Source organism: Pelecanus crispus, chromosome 9 (genome assembly GCF_030463565.1).
Source record: "Pelecanus crispus isolate bPelCri1 chromosome 9, bPelCri1.pri, whole genome shotgun sequence".
Taxonomy (NCBI): domain Eukaryota; kingdom Metazoa; phylum Chordata; class Aves; order Pelecaniformes; family Pelecanidae; genus Pelecanus; species Pelecanus crispus.
Genome location: NC_134651.1, coordinates 14,979,541 through 15,004,056, shown reverse-complemented (window position 1 = coordinate 15,004,056; position 24,516 = coordinate 14,979,541). Strand labels below are relative to the sequence as shown.

Genomic DNA, 24,516 nt, shown 5'->3' with positions numbered 1-24,516 from the left:
AGGGGTTATAGCTATTTTTGCCTCCCAAAGATGCTGAGCTGGGAAATTGCTAGGGTGATGGGAGATGTAAAGGCCTTGGATGGGTTTTCTTGGTCAGAATGTTTTATGCAAATAAGCGCTAAGCAAATCAAACTGGAGATGACCACTTGGAGGGACATGTTTAGACAAGGGCCGATCTTTGTGCTATTGCTTTTCAGTCAGTATTATTTCTAAGAAGCACTGGCCTTAAATCATGCAATGTAGAAGTTTAGTGATGATGTGTGTGCCTTGAGACTTTTTTTAATTGCCCAGAACTTGTGCACAAGTAAAGTTCATTTTTGTATTGTTCTACAGGTTGCAAAGAGCTGGAGTCTGGTTACTTAGTCCCTGGAGACATGTTTGTTTGAGATGGAAAAAAGCACGCTCTCCCATGTGATGCTGTCCTGAGTGATGGAAGCTGCATTGTGAATGAAGGGGTGCTCACAGGTGCAGCCTTGGAGTTTGAAATGCTAACATTGTGCAGATTGTCTGTCAGGGAGATGTCTCTATCTGTTCTGACAGCAAATTGTTTGCTATTTATTAGAATAGTTTGCAGCAGGAGGTGGAAAAACTGTGGCTTGAATAATTCACAGTTGTCTTGGGCTTCTGAACACTGCCATTGTGTAATATGCATTTCTCATCTACATTAACAAGTAGGATTAATATACTGTCAGGAGTAGAAAGTGAAAATACTCACACACTGAGTATGTATTTTTTGAGTGTTTGGATTCTGATCTTGCAGCAGTTCTGTTCAAGCATAGGGGTCAGTGTTATACCTAAACATTAAGCCACTACAAGACATGAACTTGGGTCGGGCAAAATTTGGCCCAAGCCCATTGACAGAAAACGCTCAGAGAAGCCATCTGATGTACTCCAAAACTAGAACTACAATGGCTGTCACCATAAATCCACATGTGTAAGTATATAAGCAAGCTAATTAGTCAGGCAAGCTTGAGCACCTAAAGGGTGCTGTCACTTTCTAATATGCAGAATCTGATAGACTTTTAAATTCCCTTTAAGTGAAGCTGCACGCTGTTGTTCTTAGGTGAAAGCATTCCGGTTACTAAAACCCCCTTGCCCCTCATGGAGAGTCCAATGCCCTGGAAAACCCACAGCAGAGAAGACTATCAGAGACACACCCTCTTCTGCGGGACAGAAGTCATACAGACGAAGTCGAAGAGCAGAGGGCCAGTGAGAGTTGTCGTGCTGCAAGCTGGTATTTCTTTTATCATTTGCTAACCAGCAGAGGGAAAGCAGCAGCCCCAAAGGCTGGTAGGCGAGATAGTTTCATTTTGTAGTTCAAGTCCAGCACAGGTCTGCTGTCCCTGAGAAGCGCTTGTTGCCACCTGATGGCTCAGGCTTGTGCAATGTTGTCCATTTTCAAACAGCACCAATGCGGTACGTCGCCACTATGTCGTGTACACAATGTATGGCACATGTCTTCACACAGGGCTCAAGACAGCTAAAGGTGGCCTGGTGAGATCCATGCTCTACCCCAAGCCAGTGAACTTCAAACTCTACAGAGATGCCTTCAAGTTCATTGTAGGCCTCTCTGTCATTGGCGTGTTTGGACTCATGTACACAGTGTGTGTGCTCGTGTCCCACAGGGTAACTACGAGGGATGCCTCCCTGCTGCAGGTGCCAGCTCTGAGCCCTCAGTCACTCAAGGTCCTTGGAATATTGTTCACTTCTGTAATTCAGTTTTCAGATGCCAGAAATGGCGGGGTGGGGAGGTGGACAGAACAAAGCAGAATAAATCTGTCATCCCCAGGGCAGAGCTTGGTGTGTGTTGCTCCTGGGCAGGACAGGTGGGTCCCCCGAGAGCGGCGGTAGCAGGGGAGGGAGGCTGCTCCTACCCCACCGCCCCTGTTGCTCTCACTCTTTGCAGAAGGTGGTGGCAGATGTGGTGGCTATGGCCCTCCTCATCCTCACTGTGGCCATGCCTCCTGCTATCCCTGCTGCCTTGACAACACGTGCTGTTTATGCTCAAAGGAGGCTGAAGAAAAAGATGATTTTCTGCATCAGCCCACAGAGGATTAATATCTGTGGGCAGATCAACCTTGTTTGCTTTGACAAAGTAAGGCTCTTCCTGGGGCTCTGAAAGATGCTGGGGGCTGCTAGGAACATGGGATATTTTTTTTTCACCTCATCTACCCTGTTCTAATCCCAGGGAAAAATCCTCTACAGGTGTCCATGCAGCAGGGTCACACTGTGGGCAGGAGGCTTTCCTCACCCTGCCCGGGAGCTGGGGAAGGACCTCTGGGGACATGGCAGAGGAAGGGGTGGGCAGTAGCAGGGTAACTAGATATTTATTTAAATTTAGATGGGCACATTGACAGAAGATGGACTGGACCTGTGGGGCATCATCCCTTCTGGTAAGGAAGGATTTAATTTAGCAAGAACTAATCTCCAGTGTGAACCTACTGCCCAAATGCCTAGTTAGGAGGGAGGCAAGTTGCATAGGATACAGAGAGACAGCAAATAGCATGCAGCAAGAGGTGGTCAGGTGCATTTGGGGAGGCGGAATGCAATGGGTGTCCCTGCTCCCTACTCAGCTCCTTCCCTCCGAGGAGAGCATCTGGGCACTGCTGTGGCAGGCATAGCTGTAAAGGTCGCTGCTAATTCAAGGCAAACAGAAGTCAGCAGCAGCATGAGTGCTTTTAATTACCCTGCAGGGATTTGGAGAATATGTACAGAGCTTTTCAATTATGTCATTCTCAGCACAGTTCAATAAATATTCTTAATCTAGTCAATAAACCTTTCATCATTTAAATGTTAGGATAATGCTCCTTCTGTTGAAATTAAGTGTTGCCACTACGTTGGTGCCTGTCAAATCTCACCTACCCTCTGTAAATGCCATGAAAAAAAAAATCTGTGAGACCACAGATCAGACCTGCAAAGCTCCCTCAAACCCATGGCAAGCTCCATCTCAATTCCAAGCTGAAAGACCATTGAAATCCTCAAGAAATCACCACTATGTAAACAATAAACTTGACTATATCCAGAATTATACTATTTAATTCATATTACTGTAATACAATCACAGACTTCAGCTCAGCAGTTCATATTATGCCAAACTCAACATATTAATCTTTAGCAGGGGCCAGGACAAATCACACACCCCATATCAACTCCCAGGTTTCATTAGTAGTTGTTAATATATCAGATACTTCAACACCACAGAGATAATCATGCCATAATGAATGAAAGGATGAATTTATTGTGAGAGGAGAAAAATCACATTCCCGATACTTCCTCAAAGGACAGAAAGAAAATTACTATCCGTTCCAAATTAATGAGAAGAGATTAGTAAGTGTCAACCAATAAAATATTCTTCCAGTGGGACCAAACCGCAGGCGCATACAACAGTCTTTTCTTGGCCCTCTCCAGTGCAGCAGGGAGGCCACGCTGAATAGGTGCACTTTGAACGGGCTTGGAGCCCACCAAAGGCAGACAGCTCGTGGTAGTGCCAGAATGATTTCCGTCAAGGTAGCCTTGCAGGTAGTGTCTGCTCACATGAGCAGCAGAACAAAACTGGATCTATATATCAGAATAAATTCACGTAATAAAAAAACCTCTGCAAGGTACCAAAACGTAAGGCTGTCTCTGCAGACATCTCCAATCTGCAGCCAGCTGGGAAGCAGTGCTGGTGGCTTGCCAAAACGCAAGGAGGAGCTATTGCTGCCTGCATTGATCTCATTAGCCTATTTGCATAATTACTTTTTCTTAAATGTTCACATTTTTAAATATGTTACAAGACTAGCTGTCAGCTAAGCTGAATACTGCAAGGCAATGACAGTAAAGGAATTTCATTCAACTTGCAAAATATCCTATTGTATATTTAATGAGATATAAATGTTTGCTGGTTTTATGTGGTATTTAGCAGTCTCACAGCATCTCTCAAGTATTAATTAATTAATAAGCCAATTATGACCAGGCTCAGAACAAGGTATAATTTGCTGGAAACAGAACAGACTTGGATGGCCCAAAGGGACAACAGGCCCTGGATTCATTGTTCCTTTTAATAGAGCTGCGAGCTGTCATGCTGCTCGCTTCCAGATGCATTTCACTGTGCCTGTGTTAGTAACAGGGGATGCTGGTGGTGATCAAAGGTAAATAAAATCTGTTTATATTTCTCTTTAACATGCCAGCCTAAAGAGTAATGGGCTGTGTTGTGGTCTGACAAACACAACCTGTCAGCCAGCCAGTTTCTTAGAGGGGAAAAATGTGTGTGTGTGAAGAGAGGATGCTGAGAAATAACTTCCATGATGAAATTGTAGAGCCTTCACCCAGCCTAGCCTTGCATCTGTTCAGCCTGTACTGCGGGGCCAAGGAGGGAATAAACCTCAAGGCTTTCCACAGAAAGAAATTGGGGCATGAATCTTTGACAGCATGCCTCAGTGTAACTCAATAGGAGTCAACCAACTTACCCATTTTTAAAACCAAGGTGTGAGGGACAAGTATCTGGTGTCTGTGGCTATGCAGATGTAAAAGCTACAGCTGGAAGTGAAGGCTGGGCTCCTCGTGGCTCTCCCACATCACTCCCAAGGGTGCTGAGAGCAGGCTGATGGTGCTTATCCAGCCCAGTGGGTGCAGAGCACCAGCCTGAGCAGATGCACCCCCTTTCCATACTGCAGCTTCACAAATCTTCTCCTAGGGCACATTGCCAAACTTCTTTGAGATCCCTGCTGCAAGTTGTTTCCTCTCTGATAGTGTCTTCTCTGCTTCATCTAATACCAAACAGCAATTGCCAAGCAGGATGCCTGTGCCTGTGCCAGCCTCTCTGAGTGTTTTACTGTCTCCGTTACTTCACATCGAGTTGAACTCGTGCCAATTAATTATTGGGTACTCTTTGGCCTCCTGAATGCATCTGACCTGTTAATCAGAAGGATGGGTAGGACAGCGCGTTGCTTGCAGTGATTTGGCTCAGCTCCACTGAATACAGCAGAGCAGCACCTGTATGCAGTAACTGAGGACTTGTGTCTCTGCATCCCTCCTATAAGTGGTCCCACTAACCTTCTGCTTTTAATCAGGTTTCAGAAAAATCCGTAAGTTCCCATCCAGCGCTCCTCTGCCCTGGGGACCTGTGTGTGGAGCTATGGTGAGCTGTCATTCACTGGTGGTTTTGGACAAGAAGATTCAGGGAGATCTGCTGGACCTGAAAATGTTTGAGGGCACACACTGGGCAATGTGACTCGCATCCTCTGCACACATCCAAAACACAGACACCCTCAACGCACTCTATGGGGGTTTACTCACAAGTCAAGCTCAAATACATGTCTGTAGGGGAAACTCCTTTGCAGTACTGGTCACAGCAGCTGGAATTTGCTCTGTTATTTCTACTAACTGCATGGCAGATCTGCAGCACTGCGGCTGCCTTTTGATAGTCCAGCAATCATTTTCCTTGGGCTGTCTGCATTTGCTCTCTTAATTTGATTTGGAAACACCGGAGTGTAAGGAAGCAGAGGGGGAGCCTGATTGCTGCTTGCTGGAAGCAGGGGATCAGACCACGCTGTTGGCCACGTGGTGCACAGACCACAAGTCAACCAAGGAAACGCAGAGGCAGGTTTTTATGCCCTTATGCTAAAGGCTGTTATCTCTGATTAGCAAAGGGACACCCCTATGGTGAAACCAAGGCTGGAGCCTCCAGCTGAGTGAACAGCAAGTCTCAGAGAGACCTGGGGAGGTGGCGAGAGATTAAGCCTCAGGGCTCATCCATGGGGACGGAGAGTTCCTTGGGTGGGAGTGGGATGTGAGGAGGCATGAGATGGAAAGGGGCTGCTCTTCTCCCTGCCACGTCCTAGCCTGGAGGGGTTCTGGGTCTTTGCAGTTAACTGCCTCATCATCTTTTCTCCTTCAACTTTTTGCTCAAGAGAGATTAATCAATAAGTCAAACAGATGGCAGCTCTTTCAGCAGCACTGCAGGAAGGCATCAGGCTGGTGCTCACTCTTGTGAAAGAGCAGGTAGCAGCAGAGCCACATGACAGCGGAAGGGAACTGAGGGTGAATGAGCCTTGGCAGCATGTAAAGTAACAGAGCTGGAGGGCTAAAAGCATCCTACGCTGAAAATTACCTCCCTGTTTTGCACAGAACATCAGTGAGAGTCTTTTAAAAGCAGGAGACTGGAAGAGAAAACCAGCTAAATAAGGGTAATAATCTCTCTTCCCCTTCATCGTTGATATGGCATTAAATTTATGTGGAACTTGAGCTTAGAGAAACCACACAATTTGATACAGGTTTTTACTCTCATCAAGTCACAAGACACAGGGCCATGTAGGCTTCTGCTGAGGACAAGGCTGCAGGGAGGCTGTCACTGATGATGGATAGGAAGACCTACTAGATCATAATAAAACACTTCTGCAACTGGGTGCAACAGTAAGGGGGAAACATGCCCCTGCTTTAACGGACAGGTGTGAAGCCAGAAAAAAAAAGTATCAGAAATAACACTTTTCCTCATACAGGAGATAGATGACTCCAGCACAGCTCAGGATGGGGCTAGTGCTCTCCACACCTGCGTCATTAGACCAGCAGTGTAAGTCCAGTTCTTTCCGAGAATGAATATTCTGTGTTTTCAACCTGCAGCATGTGCAAACTCCTAGTATGTGCACTATTTGTTTATCTGGGCTAGCAGTTGCAAAATGCCTTTCAACCGCTCTGGGTACTGTGTTGCATATTCCCCCAAAACACCCTGGAAGCATAGCACCAGAAAAGCAAATTCTGATTAAAGTGGAGATGCTGCTCTGAAGTGGCATCTAAAGCACTTCATGTGCCTTAAAAGCCCCTCATTTCCAACTCCACTATTTGTGCTAATAAAAGATACAGACTTCTCTGAGTCCTCACCCTGTAAAGCTCCTGGCAAAATGAAACTACACAATCAGTTTAAGTGGAAACTAATGCAGAGAAACCGTGTAAACAGAATAAATGTCTAAAGCATGAGTTCATCTGCAGGAGGCAATGTGAGTAAGGACAAGGCATTACAGCTAGAAGCATGGACGTGGGTCCATGAGACCTGCTGGTAATGGTTGTGCAACCCTACTAGCAGATTTATCAGCATCACCCCAAAGCATGGTGGTGTTTTCTTCACGCTCCTCTTAAAGAATACTTAGGAAGCTCCAAGTTTTGACAGCTGAAAATTGTTATGTTTCCAGTCCAAATGTTGAACCAGCCAGCATCCTCCCAGTGGAAAGAGTGTGATTTCTGCTAGCAATACCGGGAAGACAGTGCTGTGGCAACAAGAAAATCAATCTTCTTTCTAGGATTGCTCTGTTTCCATGGTAATGTCACTGTAACACATCAAATTTTAGTTCCCAGGACTGTAGATAAGGGAATATCACATTAATATGTGGCTATCAAGAGAAAGAATGGGACAAAGCCTGGAAAATCAGTTAAATATAAAGAAAAACATTGAGGTTCCTGGGAAGTACACTGGGAAGACAGAGTTTTTGAGACTGTGGTTCCTAAACTTGTAATCAGTGATCTGATCCCATAGCCAGAAGGCAGCAAAAGGGAAATAATTTCTTATTAATAATAAATCACCTTAGCAAAAAAGCCTCAAATGAGCTGAAGTTCAGAACAGATTTGCTTTGTGTAATCAATGACTTAAATAACAGCTCACTTTCCTGACCTCTCCAGGCTCCCATGGGAGGCACAGCAATCCTACATCAATTCCCATTTTCTTCTGGGCTGCAGACGATGTCTGTTGTTTCACAGAAGATCAGAGAGGAACAGAATGACCTGTACATGAAAGGAGCATCAGAAAAAGTGTCCAGCTTTTGTAGACAAGGAACTGGTACAGAATTGGGAAAGGGCAACTTTAGAGTGTTTATTTGGACTTAATCCAAACTGAAGTTTATGTTTGGGCTCTAATCCTAAAAGGTTTTCAGCACTCACTCTTCCCACTGGCCACACTGCAACTGCATGTGTATGACTCTTCCCACAAGCAAGCCTTGGCCTTGTTAAATGTCATTAATTAATACTACAAACAAGTTTCCATTGCTTGTTTGTAAGTTAAAGATGCACACAGCCCAACAGCAAGTGAGATGCACAGCCTGAGGTTCAGCCCCTATACATCCCTTAGCTGACTTGCATCAGCTGAAGATACAGTGCATAAATAATGCTGGTATGTCAAGATACCCAGAGCAGACGTAGGATCATGGTAATTGCATGTGTCACAGCAAGTGTGATGCGCTGTACAAGTTCTTAAATTTCCTGCTAATTTATTGCCCTGTAAACTCAGCATTGAGTTACTGACCCAGCCTGCAAGGGCTTTAAATCTCAGTGATGGGAAACTTGCTGTGGATATGCAAATTACTGTTATTAAGGATAATTGGTATTAACACCCGAGCCAAGACTTCTGTCCTCTCTCTGCAAGTAAACATAGGCTTTTCTTTTTTGTATGTGAACAATATTATAGGCTTATAATCAAATTTGTCTGCAAACTTGAAGCTCAGGTCACATTCACTGAATACTTCAAAAGGATGCCAAGCAAACACAGTACCAATGGTCTGTGGCTCTGTGTTTTGTTATTTCAGATGGCACTGACCCAAAACCAGGTGAAAATGCTTTTAGGGAAAATGGAAAGATATAGTTTTGAACCATCTAAGATCTAATGACGCAAACCTCCAAACAAGTCAACATAAGCAAGAAAAATGTCTTCAAAATTATGTTCCACTTTCTCAGGGTTCTAAATTGCTCGTCTTATCCTGTCTTGATTGTTTCTATATTGATTAAAGCTTAATGAGTAATTAGGTACTGCACTGTAAAGCTGTGATTGCAGTATGTAGTAAGTACAAAATACCGCAAAGTTAAAAGGAATTCTTTGCTTTTCGAGTCACAGGAATGATCAGAGAATTGAAAAATTAGGATTTTGGAGAATTCGCACATTAAGGCATAAATATAAAATCAATTTCCTCAGTCATTCAGCATGTATGCAGTAAAGCTTAGGACAGAATTATGCAGTCAGTCATTTGTCCTCTGCCCAGTAATCATCTTATCTACCTCTACTTTATCATGCATTTTAAAAGTATAAAACAGATGCATAGATTGCTTATTTGAACAGTCAGTGACACAGCCTTGGCACAAAACAGCTGACTTCTATGAGAGGCCACAGTGCTGTAACTAAGGCTATAAAGTGGTTTAAAGGACAGCCATTTAACCCTAGAAAGGCAAGCAGCAAGGATGGAATATTCTAACTATGAAACTTTTTTCCTGTAAACAGTCCCAGCTAATTTCTTAAAGGAGCTTAAGATGTACACAAACCAAGGCTTCAGAGTCACTGCCCTGGACCATGAAGTGCTAAACCTAGGAAAGGATGTATACGTGAGCAACCTAGAGAGGTAAGGCGTGCTGATGAGCCGCCGGTATCGCTGTGGGGTTGCTTTCCTATCGATTTGTTACGACCTGCCCCAAACCTTCCCCTCCCCTCCTGCCAAAGGAAGCCTATTGGGAAGCTGTACCATGTAACACCTTCCTCTCAGCAGATGCTGATTACACTGTTAATTGCCTGCTTTACAGTGAGCTCTTGCAAGGCTCACTGAGCTGAATTTCAGAATCTGTTATCAAAGCGTAATAAAAGCTGGTTATTGTGCTTCTACATGGCAATGGATTGGGACTGCAATAGAAATTCTGTATGCCATAATCTGTGGGTTTCAGCCAGCCAGTTCCTGCAAATCCCTATACCTCTCTCTGCACACACATCTCTGCTGAATTGCTCCTTCCTGGAGACAGCAATGTAGTGGATCAGCAGCTTGGCTGAAGCTGCAGAAATGGTGGCGCTTGTTGAGCGCTGCTTGTCTTGAACTCGTAGCAGTTGTTTCCCACTGAGCATGCCTTTCCCATTGAACAAAAACTGCAGGGAGAGTCTTGCTCTCTGTGCTGTCCATGGGAAACAGCACATGTGTTTCTGTCCTTGCTCCAAGAGAGGAGGCAGAGTCTGGGCTGGCGTTCCTGAGCCTCCTGGTGATGGAGAACTGCCTGAAGCAGGAGATGAAGCCTCTCCACTATCCTTGCAGGGGACAACCTGCAGACAGGTGTCACAGTGGCCAGGAATGTGGGTATGATTCACACGGGCAGCGAAGTCATCCTCGTCGAAGCAAACAGACCAGAGGGCTCCACTCCAGTTTCCATTGCTTGGTGAGTGACAGAAGACAGCAAAGCAAACACAGCTGCTCCCCGTGTAAGCACAGCCAGGGATGGTTGCTTTCAGGTGCCGGGGGAGTTAACAAAGCTTTTAATGTCTAATTGATATCTAACATCCAGGCTCCTTAGGCCTGGGCTCCTTGCTAAGGATTTGTAAGTAGCTCCGAGGAACAGAGGAAACCTGGGGGCTAGTTTGTATCTACCCCCGGGTATATGGAGGTGTGGTATGGACCATGAACCTATTAGGGAGAAATAATTAATACAATGGCTCTTTGCTCAGGGCAAAATAACTACACGAATAACTGGCATGGCTCTGCAGATGCAGTGGCCACTTCAATCACACTTGAAGTGTGCAGAATTAATGCAATTATACATACTAGTCTGTGTTACTATTTGCTGGACAAAACTTCAGTGTCTAAACTAGCAGCCTGTGGCTAACAGGGATTAGTTATGTGTGGAAACACAGCTAGAAAATCAAGTACTGCCAGGTGTACAGTTTTACAAAAGGATGCTGCAGAAAGCTGTGTCCCTGGTTGCCTGGTGGGAGGCTGACAATGTGGAGTGAAATGGCATGTCATGACCTCAGTCTGAGAATAAATGCTGTCTTATTTCTAGGAGGTATGCGCTAATACCAAGGAAGAGATCACCTTGGAAGGAGAAATCTGCAGCTACCATGTTGCAATGAATGGAAAGTCCTGTCAGGGTATTGTAATGCACTTCTACAACTTGCTGGCAAAAGTAAGTTCAGAGGAAACAAAGAACTTACCTGCCCTCCCTGTTTTGTTAAGTGGCAGTGGTGTTCCAGCTGGAGAAAGTTTCTGTCAGCAGCTGTAGTGTTGTCACTTCACATTTTGACAATTCTGGGCAGCCTCCCACCATGCCTCGAGTTTAACCCAAACAGCTTGCTTTCAGCATCTTCTAAGGCCTCAAATGACAGGGGTGGCTGTGGTGCTACGAGCAGCTGTGCAGTGGAGTTAATGCATGGTCACCTTCCCAATTTCAGTTTAATTAAAAACATCAATCCCATTCCCATGTACCACTACCATAGCTGACAACGGCCTCTGCTCAGCAGGGGCATCAGGAACATGCAATACCCACATCTAGCAGCAGAAGTCTTCAACTCCTGTCACCCAGTTCATAAAATAGCTGGCACTGGGACAGATTTTTGGATTTTATACTCTCTGGCCAGATTTTCAGGTAGGAGAAACCTCAAGCCAAGCAGTGTTATTGCTGCTGTCATCAACCATCTGTTCAGCACTTGGGAAACACTTATAACTCCTTGCTGCTCTAAAGGCTGCTGCAGTGCACGTGGTGATCGCTGGCTTCCCAGCACCTCCTACAGAGCAGGCAAGGCAGAAAACAGAGCAGCATAAATCTCATGTTAGAGGAAACCTGAACTCTAAGGGTAGCAAACCCATGGTAGGGTTCAGGAGATGGGATTAGAGGGTTTTACAAGTGTCAGGCACCCATCAGGGTGCAGTACAGAAGGCAGCATTAAATGAGGCTGAGATAAAAATACAGAGGCAGACCCCCACATATACAAATAGCCCCCCCCAGCAACTCCCACACAGCTGCTGGTGCTGTCCTGGCTGCAGCTTTAGCAAAGCTGAAAACAACCTGGTGCATTTGGGAGTCTGACCCCAAACATGGTCCTTCAGGTCCCCCAAAAGGAATGTTTCCTCCCCAAACAGGACTCACGCTAACTATGGATGCTAGGCATAAACAAGACGTGATACCTTTCTGAAAAAAACCCAGTTAATTATTGGTTATGTAGTGCTTCTTCTAGGGCTGAACTTTCCTGCCCTCTCAGAGGAACTTCATGTGTTGTGGTTTGGGAGCTGCTGTATTATTTCAGCAATTCCTGTGTCTGTTTTGCTCTGTACGCTCTGCCCCAACCTCTCCCCATATACAGCTTGTCCTCTGGAAACAGCCACCGCCTTCTCCAGGGCCACCATGAGGCCCCTGATCTGATGTACCTGCAAGTGCTAAGCCAACAGGTGCTCCACCACGGGATCAAACAGCTACGTGCAAGGTTTATGTGTCTTCCTTCTTCCTCCATCAGTTACTAGGGGGGTATGTGTGGTGATGGCGCCAATGACTGCGGGGTACGTAGGAGCTCATCTCCCGTTCTTGTTGGATTTCATCTCTTCCAACCTAAGGAGTGCTGTGACAAGGGGCTACCCAACACCACTTGTCACTAGCATTTCCCAAATTAGCCCATGGGTACACTCGGTCAGTGTTGTCACTGTAAAATGCTATCTACATGCTTTTTTTGTTTTTTATACTAACATACACAATAACAGAGGATTACTATTTTGATTTTTTCCCCCCAGAAATAGGGGCAAGGGACTTTTCCTTACACGTTTGTTCAAATTGACAATTGTAAATTTGAGGGTCTTAGCCATAAAAATAATTATTATAGTCTCTATTATATTATTATAATAAATGTTATCATAATATAATTTTATAATAATGCATTAGCTTGCTTTGTAAAAGTTGTCCGTAGCCTACACCTGAGCACTAAACCAGAGGTGACAAGGCCAGGTGACAAGGAGCTCATAAGACTGCAATAAAATAAATATGAACAGGAGATTGAAAGGAATAGAAAGAGGATAAAATGGTAATTTAAATACTTTGGGAGACTGTTTAACAGGCAAGGTATGCACAAACTCCGGTGAGGCAAACAGCATACAGGGTAGTTCAAAGGATTGTAAATAGGTATAGTGGGATTAAATGAACAAAATAAATATTTAAGCTCCAGGGAAGGGAAGATATCTGGAAAATGAGATCAGCTGGACCACAGAATAGAGGAAGATCAATTACAAAGGACACTTGAAGCAAAACTTGTAAAGCACCAGTAAACATACTGCACGGGGTGGGAGGGGTGGGTGGATGTCTCTCCATCTTCTTACTCCTGTGGATTTCAGGCTTTGAAAATGGCCCATGCAGGGATATCACTGTCAGAGCAGGAGGCATCCATGGCCTCACCTTTCACCTCCCAAATCCCCAACATCCAGCGTGTGCCAGCGCTGATCAGGTGAGTCTGCTGGGTGCTGCCCTGGTGCTGTCCCAGTGTGCTGCTGCCTGCTCTGAGCTCAGCGTGTGGGGTCGCGAGTGGGCAGGCCCTACCCTCAAGGATGCTGCTAAACCAAACCTAATTCCTCAGTAACTATATAAAATACAGCAGAAGGGTTTTTGAATTGGTTTTGATCCTCAAATACCAGTGATGGGAGGTTTTTTTGTGGTTTTAGGAGAGCATTGCCCATGGTGGCTGATATTCTTGCAACAGGTACAGCAGGGGAGTCACATGAAAGGGCAGGTATAACAGTGACCACAGAATAGATTTGCTTGTCATTCATGTCATTCGTGTGTCATATCACTTTAAAATATTGATATCCATATGCTGCACACAGCCATGGAACAGCCAGTAATAATGCCATTTAACTGAATTTATGCAAAGACAATTACCTGTTTGCGTAGAAATGCGCTTGATTCCCAGAGCTGTTGAGCAAATTAGTAATGAAAAAGAAAGAGCAGCTTAATCCAGGTATAAAAATTGTGGCTGCAGAATAAAACCAAAGAAAAAAAAACACTGCAGATGAAGGGTACTTAAGTGGCTCTGCAGTATCTTAAGGCCAAAATACTTGTATATGGAATTTGAACTGTTTTCTATTCTTCTTAAAGATCCTAAAAAAAGGAGTTACCCTCCTTAGAAGCAGAAACTGCCTGTAGCACTAAAACCGCAGTAGTGTAGCTGTAAGTGGGGTTTTTAGCTTTGTTTTGTGTTCTGAGCAGGGAAGGTCGAGCTGCTTTGGCTGCTTCCTTTGCTGTGTTAAATACCTGACCCTTCATGGCCTGATTCAGTTTGTTGGTACTGCTCTGGTGTTTTGGGTGTTTCATGCCCATCTTTTATCAGTGCGCTATGCTCACCATAGGTTTTTATCTTTAGTGGTACTACTTGGCAGGGAAGAAAAGGCATACAGGGCTTCAAGGAATAACAAAGATGTGAAAAGCTGGATAATTACTGGCAGGGGGTAGCTTGGTGGTAGGGACCCCCAGAATCAGGGGAAAAGCCCAGTGATAAAACTTCATCTTTTCCAAAAGAAGAAAGGGAAATAGAAGGGGGGGCAAGTCCTGCCTAGCTGGGTGGTGGAGGCCCAGGAGCAGGACTTGCTGTAAAACAGGGGCTTTGGGAGAGCAGCTGCCTCTCTCAGCTGGAGAAATCTTGAAAAAGGAGTCTCAGGCAGATGAAGGAGGGTAGTTAAGGAAGAATTACCATTGTGTATCACCAGTTATGTGATGAATCCTCTAAAATTTTAATCCATGAAAAGAAAAACAGCGAAGGAAATTAATGTATGGATTTACTCTGGGCACCTGTCTTGCCTCAGTTCACGCACATCTTCTGTGCGCGGTCCCGCGGAGGGTGAAGGGCAGAAAACCGAGTGAGCTGCTGCGAATCTGCAAGGTACAGCCGAGGCGTGGGGACAAGCAGGGAGCACTGGTGGGTCACCACATGGGGACAGCTTCCCCAGCCACGAGGGTGGGCACGCCAACTTCGTCCATGCCCCCACTACCTCAAGACATTTCAAACCTGGCACAAAGTGAGACTCCGGCTGTCATTGCTATTACTGTGGGCTGGGAGTGCGTGACCTCATCTGGGTGGTCCAGGGACAGTGGTATCTGTCGGGAAAACATTCAAATGCCACTGGGTTGCCCACAAGCGCTATGAATTAGCAAGGGGTTCGTTCAGTGGGACCCAGCTGACAGCCTACAAGCTGGGCTTGCTAGTCTTCATAGGGGTGCATCAGGGCTGTGAGGCTGCTGTTGCTGGCATGACATTGCTCTGAAAGAGCATCAGATGCTACAGTTTGTGGCATGACATTGCTCTGAAATAGCATCAGATGCTACAGTTTGTATCGTCAAAGTTGTCATCAGTTCTCAGGTGGTGCTGCCTTTAAAAGTTTTTGGTTTTGTTCCAGCAACTGCAGATCTTTGGGAATCGCCAGTGTTTGATACAAGACATCGTCATTACCCTTTTGGTTTGCCTAACAAGTAAGCAGCTCGGGGAAGCCAGCTGTGTCTGTGTGAAAGCCTGAGTGTAAATAGTTGACTTCTTTTCCCAATAAAAATTAAAACAAGGAGCCAAGTTCTGCTGTCAGTAACATCATAACCATTGATGCTAGAGCAATTCCCAGAGTGTGGGATTTGGCTCACAGTCCTTTGCAAACATGGCTGCAGAACTCTGTACATAACCGACAGGGTTTGGATGTGAGACTCGACTGGAAGAGGAGCAGTTGCTCTTCTGACTGTTCATGGGACTCAGACAGTGTAACTTCAGCTCCTGGTCCCCTGTGTGTCCCTGGCGTGAGACCCAGTACAGCTCTTAGACTCCGCTGGAGATCCCCACCTTCAAGTGACGATGATATTCCCCATCTTCTCTCTGTGTGTTCTCCAGAGGGGGGGATTCAGAAGAGGTTCAGATGGAAAAGAGTGGAGATCAAACCATTTCTTGCCTGCTTATTAGGGCCAGGCTTTGCAGCAGTTACCAGTGATGAGTGGATGGGGGTCTGTGTGTGGCTCTGCTTGCCCAGCAAATGCAGAGGGACGTTGGTGGGCCGAGCTGCCACAGACTGCGAATGTCTTCAGTTTCTCTCCCGTGAGCTTGACTGAAGCCTATCCAAAGCCGGCCCCTTGTCGCCTCCCAGCCAGCTCATGTCTCCTACCTTGCTGCTCTCCATGCATGCAAACCTGTGGCTTCCTTTTGGAAGCAGCCCTGGTATGTAGCGCTGGCCAGCCAGAGGTAAGTCTCTCTTTTTGTCTCTGATCCCCAGCTTGCAGACCAGGTTGCTGCTGCGTGTGGGGACACTCCCGCCTCACCATGGCCTGCAGCCGGGCACGCCGCAGGACCTGAGTGGGACAATTGTCCCCCCAAACTGTGCGTGTACTCGGCAGAGCGTTGCCAAGACAAAATTAAGTTGTTGCAGATGCCACACAGAAATCTAGCGGGCCGGCCCGAGGGCTGACACACGCGTGTTTTTCAAACGCCTCCTCTGAAGCATGCATGGCGCTGCCCATCTGGAAACACAGAAGCGGCGGTGCCGGTGCCCTGGAGCCGCGCCGTGCTGCGGCGGGCGCCCATCCCCGGTGCGTCCGGGCGGCACCGGGCAGCGGCTTGGGGCACTCAGGGGACCCGCCTGCGCCCCTCCACTCCCCGTGGCTGCCCTCCCCCGGGGTCCGGCCGCCCAGCTCCTCCGGGAAATAAACAGCCCCGGGGCTGGGTTTTTCTGGAATCCAGCTTGGCTTAAAAGCAGTTGCGAGCTCGGAAGCCGTCTCGTTTCCATTCTTGTGAAAGGTAAAAAGTCTCTCTCCATATTCCAGAGCCCAACTGTATTATATATCTATAATGTTATATAATATATAATATAATATATAATATAATATATATGTATTGACGACCAGCATATTGTCACACAGAAGTGAACCGGTGGGGCAGGAGGCCCAGCGAGGCGTTTCGGTGGGGATGCTCCCGGACGGCAGGGCTCAGCGGGGCCGTTTCCCTGCGGCTGCATGGATGCATCACAGCCGAGCGTGCCGGCACGGTGTGCAGGCAGCTGGGGCACGCATCTTCATAACCATGTCTCTTGAACACTGTTATCATTGCCCACTTTTTTTGGCACAAACCAGAAAATTAAGCTGAGTTTTTTGGGGGGGTTGGGGGTTTTTATTGTTTGTTTTAAAACATGTCGTTTTCACTCCTATGGGCAATACCTGATTATAGTAGGCTGGGTCGGAAAGAAAAGGGAATTGCTGTTTGCAGCTCACTGTTGCTGGAGAGAGCTGGAACAAAACGCTGGGTGTTACCCTACAGACATCGCTCTCCAGGGAACCAGACCATGTCCCCCACCCGCCCAGGGGGAAACGCTGCCAGCAGCGGTGCCCAGAGCACTGCCCTCGGTTACAAAGACATTACGCTGTGGCCACGGTCTTTTATCAACCGCATCATTCTGGCCTTTGTGTTTTCCAAGGGAAAAACCCTTCTGGAAGCCCATCTATACCAACTGTGAGTAGAGCTGGAGTAGCATGTGCTCCACAGACTCTCATTCCTGCCCCAAAATAACCCTGGCAGGAGAGGCTGCTAGGGAAGGGATGCTGTGGATTTTTCCGTACCCACACTGCTGACTGGCATGTTAAATAATTGTTGGTGTATGTGAGCTCCTACTTCTCCATTTCTAAAAAAGCTCAGTGAACACTGTTTATGTTAGCTTCTTCCTAGAGATAAGCAGCAGAGCTGAAAAAGGAGACTGCATCTTGTTTTGGAGAAACGTATGCTTTCCAGAAGATGATGGGCTGGATTTAGAGCAGAACTGTGTATTATTGTGAACACAGAGAGCACATGAGGATCAGATATATCTGTTTTGAAATACACACATCAAAGAGTTCCTCTGAGATTCACAGTCTTACCTTGCCTGACTTCCATTCCTATAGACGAGAGAAAAGCCCGTGATAATATCACTGTTAAAATCCTGTCACAATAACCTTTCTTTTTCTGTTTGAGTTTTGCCGAGATGATTTAGCCCTTCTAGCCATTGGTTGACTGATAGCTTCTTTGCAATTGCAGCTCATGGGTGAGAGGGCAGGACTTGGCTTAATCTTAGCAGAGTTGATTTTGTTAGGTATTTTGTTAAAAGGCAGGTCCCAAACGCATTTCACAGGGCATTGATCACCTGCAGAAGACAGGTGAGACCTGAAAGAAGCTGCCCTGCAAGCAGCCAGGCTGAGATGGGACAGAGGACGCTGTCAGCTGAGAAATCTGCACACGCTTCTCTGTGTTTTATCCCTGTTTGGGGACAATCCCTAGGAGGAAGCAAAGAGCAATTCCCTTGTTTTTGCCACCCACTCAGCCCTGTCCCCTCTCCTCCCTGGCAGTGAGAAGGTTGCCAGGAGGCCATTGGGAGCTGTTGACCCAATTTACCAGCTAGTTTTAAGATGCTCAGCTCCTGGTAATTGCCAGGAGTTTGGCACCTCCAGATGTCTGAGCCGTTTGCCATCACTCTGTGGCCTCCTGCTCCTTTGGAAGAGGATACAAAGCCAGACAAACTCTTCCTGTGGATGTCCACCTTTGCACCCTGTTGGGTGCAAGAAGCACCTGGGCCTCCCTGGGAGGGCAGCCCATGAGAACAAGCAGCCTCCTCTGCTGCCTGCGGTCCAGGCGTGCAGCTGAGCACGTGAAGGAGCGAGCGCAGGGGAAGGGATGCTCGTGTAGCTCCCAGCAGTGCCCTTTCGAGGCAGTCTTCTGTGGTTGTATAAGACTCAGAACGTGCCAAATCACTTGTGCAAGAAAAACCAGTGTAGGTGGTCTGAGCTTTGCAACAGGCTGCTGGGGAGTAGCTCCTCTAGTTTCAATTCCACAGCTCTTCTTTTGCGGGGGAAAAGAAAGAAAGGCATTTTACATTATGGCAGTTTTACAGCATTAGCATTTGGGGCTCCTGTCAACATATTTGCAGAGTTTGGTCACCAACCCCGCTCCCTCCCAGGGCCACAAATGCTCTCCTTTCCCCAGATGTATTTTCAGTCCTCCTGGCCTTCCAGCTTGCAACCTGCCTCCTCCTCTTCTTTGCCGACATTGATGCTGAGTACAGTGGCATGCAGGTAAGTGCAAATGGAATGTGCATTTCCTTTTCATGCCACATATTTTGCTGACCCTTTACCTAAGTGTACAGAGCAGAAGCTACAGCTACAGTCATCTTGGAAATGAATTTGCTGATCTGATGCTGACTGGGCAACCCTTTCAAACTTCTGTAACATCCTTATGACAAGGGCTTGATTAATGAGGTAGTCCTCCTCTCCTCTAAAGACTGGGTGGCAACAAGGAGAAGAAAAAGTGCTTATAGCGTGCTGAGCTTTTCTTCTTAACAGAAAAGCACAATAGGTTGGATTGTGGTTTTGCATGTTGGAGGAGGCTTGTTGGCCGGAGAAGCGAGTGGGCAGGGATTGCTGCCGCTCCCCCCCCCCCACCCCCCGGAGCACCATGAACTCACGTGGGGCCACAGCTGCCTCGGCCCCCCCGGGCACTCAGCCAGGGCACAGTGCAGGCAGCTGCTTCCAGCTGTGCTGCCCAACATCAGCAATGGCCGAGCCCTGCAGCTCGTCCCCAGCCGTCCTGCACGGGATGGATTTGGGTGGAGGCCTGGCATTAGGATGGACATACACAGGAGAGGAGCTGCACATTGTGTGAGCTGCAGCTCCCCAGAAGTCTGCAGGTCTCAGCAGTAGCTTAAGTAGCCAAGATGAGTTAGGTGGCTCTGTGCCATGGGGAATCTGGCACGAAACCTCCCAAGATCTCTGTGACAAGGAATTACTGTCACTTCCTACTGCCTCCTCTATGCCTGCCACTGAGAAAATGTTAGTCATCCTCTCAAATCATTAGGAACAGATGCAAATCTTGGCAAGGCATTTAAACCTAATTGCTGTTCCCTGTGATCTGGAGAGTTTACATCTTACTGATGCTCTTGGTCACCTTTTGTGTATCTTTTTTTATGGAGGTGAGTGCATTTGTTTGCTGCCTGTTCCTGGAGGTGAACAGGAGCAGCGTCTGGTCAGGTCTTTCCACCCCCATTTGCAGCAACACTCTCTTCCTGCAGAAGCATAAACCCTCAGGCTTTTTTTTTTTTTTTCCCTTAAGACTCAATGTGTATCAGTCAAATCCATTTTATGCAGCCCCAGACAGGATTTAGACCACATCTCTTAAGCCTTTATGAAAGGGAGCGAGCTGAAGTGCAGCTGTCTGGGAGGAGCCTGCTGCCCTGGCTTGCAGGGGAGCAGACTGCAGCACGGGTCAGGTGCTTGGCAGTGATTTTGAAACAACCATTTCCCTCTTGTCCTACAATCGACCAGGCCAGAGGCTGGCTTGCAGCTGGATATTGCAGTAATGACTAAGCCCTAAAGTGTTTTGTGGGTCAAGGCTAGCTGTATCCAGCACTGGGTATTGGCCCCTGCAAGGAGCAGCAGCGCCTGGTTGTCCCACAGCCCCAGGAGGAAAATCTTGCCCCTTGATTATCCCCTTCAGCTAAACAGACTGAGATCAGCGTTGTCCTGATGTAACTGAGTAGAGCCTTCCTGTGGGTGAGGAGGGTGGCATTTGGCAGCCGTGTTACTGAAGGGGAGTGCACGCAGCCATCCAGCACTGCGGGGCTCAGGGGGATTGCATGTGTAGCAAGGGATGGCTTTTGTCCCTGAGCGCTCCTCCCTTCTAGTGAAGGGCAACAGCACTGACCCTGCGCCACGCCACTCCACAGGATGTTATCTTGCAGAACAAGCACCTCTGGCTGCTGATTAACCTGGTTTGGGTACCAGTCAAACAGCCAGTACCAAAAATGGCAGAGGATGCTCCAGAGGGATCCCAGCTGGCCTCCCGTAAATGCAAAAGACTTTGCAGCAAAAAGCACGGATGAGATTTATATTAACCCCAGCCATGAATACAGTGTTGAGGACTAGGCGAGGCCCTGCAGCTGGGCGTGGGGCTGCGCAGTGCTGGCAGCTTCCCCGGCTTGCACTGAACAGCCTGTGTTTTCATCCTTTGATGCACACCAGATTCAGCTGTTTGAAGTCCCTGCACAAACCCATCCATTCAGCGGCAGGCGGGCCCGTGCTGGCTGTGCCCCCACACACAAGCAAGGATTATTCTTTTGGCTGCTGGTAAAATAACAGCCTTGACTCTACTCCATGGCAACAGTGGGTCTCAGGCATTAACATCTCCTAGAAAGGCTCAGAAATACTGAATACAGCGAAGCAATGGCTTCTGCTGCTCCAAGTCACACTTTCACTCTGTGTTTCAGCCACTGCTCCACCAAATCCTGTCACTGAACCCATCGGGCTTCCACTGGGCTTGATGGAAAGGCAGTCCAAAATAAGTGACCTAATCTTGACCGCACAGAGGAACATGCATACAATTGCAAAAGTCCGAGTTAAAGGAAATGCTGCACCTTCCAAGAACTACGAGAAAGTTCCCCAGATGAAGTAATTCCAGTTTTCTTGCATCCCAGAGTGAATTACAGATGTGAGAGGGTGTATACGCTGCCCTCACCCAGTGTCCTTTGCCAGTTCTTGCAGACATAATGCTCTGAGTACAGGAAAGGTTAAAGCTCACAGATTGCTGCAAGACCAGGCTGGGAAGGACGGCGAGAATCTGCCCCACTCAAGCTTGCAAAGGCAGAGGACAGCACAGCCGCTGCACATGGCCCCCCCACTTCGAGCTCTGCTGCTGCCAGGTCCTGGCTCAGGTTTGGTGTCACACAGCAGAAAGCAGAGCTAAGCCTTGGCTTCCTGCTTTAACTAGGTCACGCCAAGAAGCAGGGGTTTTAACATGCTCTGGCACACGGCTGCTGGACAGGCACAAGAAGCTGAACCCCTCTCTACTTGCTCTTTCAAGTAGTTCAACCTCCCAATTAGTTTAGCCATGAAAGAACTTTTGGATACATTTGCAGGAGGCAAAAAAGGACTTTGAGGTTCAGTTTTATTATAGTATGTTTTCCCATATTAAAAAAGAGGAACTTTATTTAAATGTAGTAACAGAGGGCACTACAAAATACAACCAGAAGTCTTGGCTTTGTTATTTCAAACATTGAAACAACTGATGTTTAAAAAAAACTTCTGATCCTGTTATGTACATGTCAAGAGCAGTCAAAAATAGAAAGCCTCTTACAGAGAGCTCTTTTGCTCTCATCTCTTCTTACAGTCCAGGCAGCTGCATGTGGTGAAAGCAACACCAGATTTAATTTCTTACACGCAGTCTGCAAATAACATGGTTCCAAACACACAAACCGGATACTCCTGGTAAAGAGTAATAAATCACACTTTTCCAGAACAGTTTTCTTCTAAGACAAATGACACATCAGCTCTGTGACAAGGAAATAGCGGGGCTCTGTAGATTTGGGGATGGGGCATAGGTGCTGCACAGCTCATTCTCCAGGTACACTGCTCGCAGCACTGCAGGGACCCTGGCTTTGCCTTCCTGCTCGCTGGAGGAAGATCGATCTTGTGCTGGGGCTACAAACTGCTTAAACTCTACTTCTGGTCACTGAGGAGCTGATGGCCCCAGCTCTGGGGGGCAAAGGCTCCCAGCTGCCCTTGCAATCCATGGTGGTCTTTCTTTAAACCTCAATGCTTTGGCAGCCCAAGGAGTAGAATCATAGAATGGTTTGGGTTGGAAGGGACCTTAAAGATCATCTAGTAAGCTTGGTCAGGTCCAATGCCAACAATTACTGCACTTACAGGGATGAAGAGGGAAATTTCAGTAGTACAGCGGTCCCAACCTAGAACAAACAGCTGTCAGAGAAAAAGCTAGCTGGGTTTTTTTGTCAGACCCCCCACCCCCCCAAACTGGGTCTGCTGCTCCGAAAGGGAGTCAGAGAAGCCAAGGAAAGGGATGCTTTCCAGGCAGGAGAAAACTGAGCAAAACACCATCATGCCAAAAACAGAGCAGTCATTTAAAACACTGAGGGATACAGCCTGTAAGACCTGCCTGCCCTTCGTACCTCCCACCCTCAGAGCATCTCACCGCAGGCACAGGTGCCACGACACGGTACATGCCTTGTCTGCCCTTTCACAGGCCTGGGAATCTGGGGTTTTCCACTTGCACAGGCCCTCAGCTGGAGGACACACAATAAACCCTCAGCAATACTTTTGCATTACTTTGAATTAAAAAAACCCACAAACCAAAACACGTTAACATTAAAATAGGTTATTCACAGAAAGGGCCCGCAGGATGTAGCTGATAAACCCAGCATGTGTGTAGAAAGCCCATACCAGCCCGCAGCAGAGCACCAGGAGTGCAAGGATGGAGAATTTGCTTGCAAGTGCTCCCAGACCACCACAAAAATCATCACAGGCAATGAAATAAAAGCAGATATGGCAAACAGGCTAGTGCTGCTCTCAGCAAGGGCGAGAGAGTTGTTAGTAAGTCTCAGTGGCAGCTCTGGCCACAAACCATCCCAGGTCCCTCCTGGCCAGGGGCTCCCAGCCCTGCTCCAGGCTCATCCCAGTGGCCCGTCAGTACTGTCGCTCTCTGGATCTGCTCCGGAGCAAGCCCAGCAAGGAGAAGGCACCGGCGGCAGCTGTTACAAACCCAATAGCACCGATTGCTCTGTTGGCCTGCAAAGGGGAAGTAAAACACAGGCTGGAAACGTAATGAAGTGGGGTTTTTTTTGTTGTGGTGGTTTTTTTTTTTTTTTTACCCCCAGGCATGCTAATGAAGAGCAGGTGGAGATAATCAAGGCAATTAAATGAGCGAGAGACACCTGCCCCATAAGCAGAAGGGGTAACAGGCAGGCTTTTATCCTTGAGCTGTGCCATGCAGTAAGAGGGCACTATCAGGGTGCAGAGGGACCACAGTGAGCCTCCTGGGTCAGGGTCTCCGGTGAGGCCAGAGGCAGCGATGGTTTAGACCCCATGCCTGGGGCTTTGCTGTCCCCATGAAGTTTGCAGGCTGTGCCCTGGGCCAGGGCTGACAGAGAGCAGCAAGGAGGTGCGCTGCGAGGCATGCAGGGGCTTACCCCATGTTACTTACCTGGTCAGAGACACCCTCGCCGTAGCGGAGCAGCGTCACGAAGTGCTCGCAGTTGTTACCGAGCAGGTCGTAGGACACCTCCTGATCGATGAGGTACTCGGCACGCCGGATGATCTCCTCCACCGGGAGGGGAGTGTAGGTGCCGTCATACTTGTTGTTGATGTGGTAGGTGTCGTTTCCCACCACATCCTTCAGGAGCTGCATCCTCACCCGGGCCTTTCTGCTGAACACTGACTTGGCGCTGGCGAATGTGGCTGGGGGCCCTTCATCTGGGGAAGGCAGGGATGGGGTGAGCCAGGCAGCCCCCATCTGGCCCCTCGAGACCTTCTGGCTAGCTCCTGGAAATGCCATCCACGCACAGGGTCCACCACTGGCCCATGGAGAGAGACAGGGCTCCTGGGTCACCCCAAAATCCCCTCTGGACCCTGCTGGGCTGCACCAGCCTTACCTACAGGCGTCACGTTGATGATGTACCCGTCCCCCAAGTAGAGGGCCCAGTGCTGGTAAGCTGGCCGGAAGATCTCGATCAGGTCCCCAGGCTGGGGGTCACCGGGGCGCGTGGCGCTGAAGCTCTCGACGGCTGCCATCTCACGCGCGTGAGGTCAGGACATGCCCCGCTCGCTGGGCAGGCGAGGCGCGAGGCGCGGCGGAGCGGGAAGGTCCGGGATGTGCGCAGGGCATCTGCTGGGGGATGGCAGGCAGGAAGGTCGCTAGGGCCTGGCACGCTCGGCGGGCACCGGGCTGCTGCGTGCCGGTGCCGCTGCCGCTGCCGCTCCCCGTCCCTGCGGGGCCCGGCC

At 47.9% G+C, this 24,516-nt stretch overlaps 1 protein-coding gene and 1 pseudogene across 1 annotated transcript; one reads left to right on the top strand and one right to left on the bottom strand.

Moving 5' to 3' along the window:
- The window catches only part of LOC104032410 (putative cation-transporting ATPase 13A5), a 36,159-nt pseudogene extending 15,510 nt beyond the window's left edge, over positions 1-20,649 (top strand).
- Positions 20,650-23,202: 2,553 nt separating this feature from the next.
- On the bottom strand, positions 23,203-24,306 carry PLAAT1 (phospholipase A and acyltransferase 1). The gene is made up of 3 exons (XM_009481331.2): positions 24,168-24,306; positions 23,720-23,988; positions 23,203-23,304 (listed from the first exon to the last, which is right to left on the bottom strand). The coding sequence occupies exons 1-3, from the start codon at positions 24,304-24,306 to the stop codon at positions 23,203-23,205; spliced, it is 510 nt and encodes a 169-aa protein (XP_009479606.1).
- Positions 24,307-24,516: the final 210 nt, after the last annotated feature.

Excerpts from the sequence above, each read along its gene's own strand:
- PLAAT1 (XM_009481331.2), bottom strand. The coding sequence starts at position 24,306 with ATGGCAGCCGTCGAGAGCTTCAGCGCCACGCGCCCCGGTGACCCCCAG. Across the intron at positions 23,989-24,167 it reads CATCAACGTGACGCCTGTAG|ATGAAGGGCCCCCAGCCACA; the intron begins GTAAGGCTGGTG and ends TGCCTTCCCCAG. Across the intron at positions 23,305-23,719 it reads GCGAGGGTGTCTCTGACCAG|GCCAACAGAGCAATCGGTGC; the intron begins GTAAGTAACATG and ends TCCCCTTTGCAG.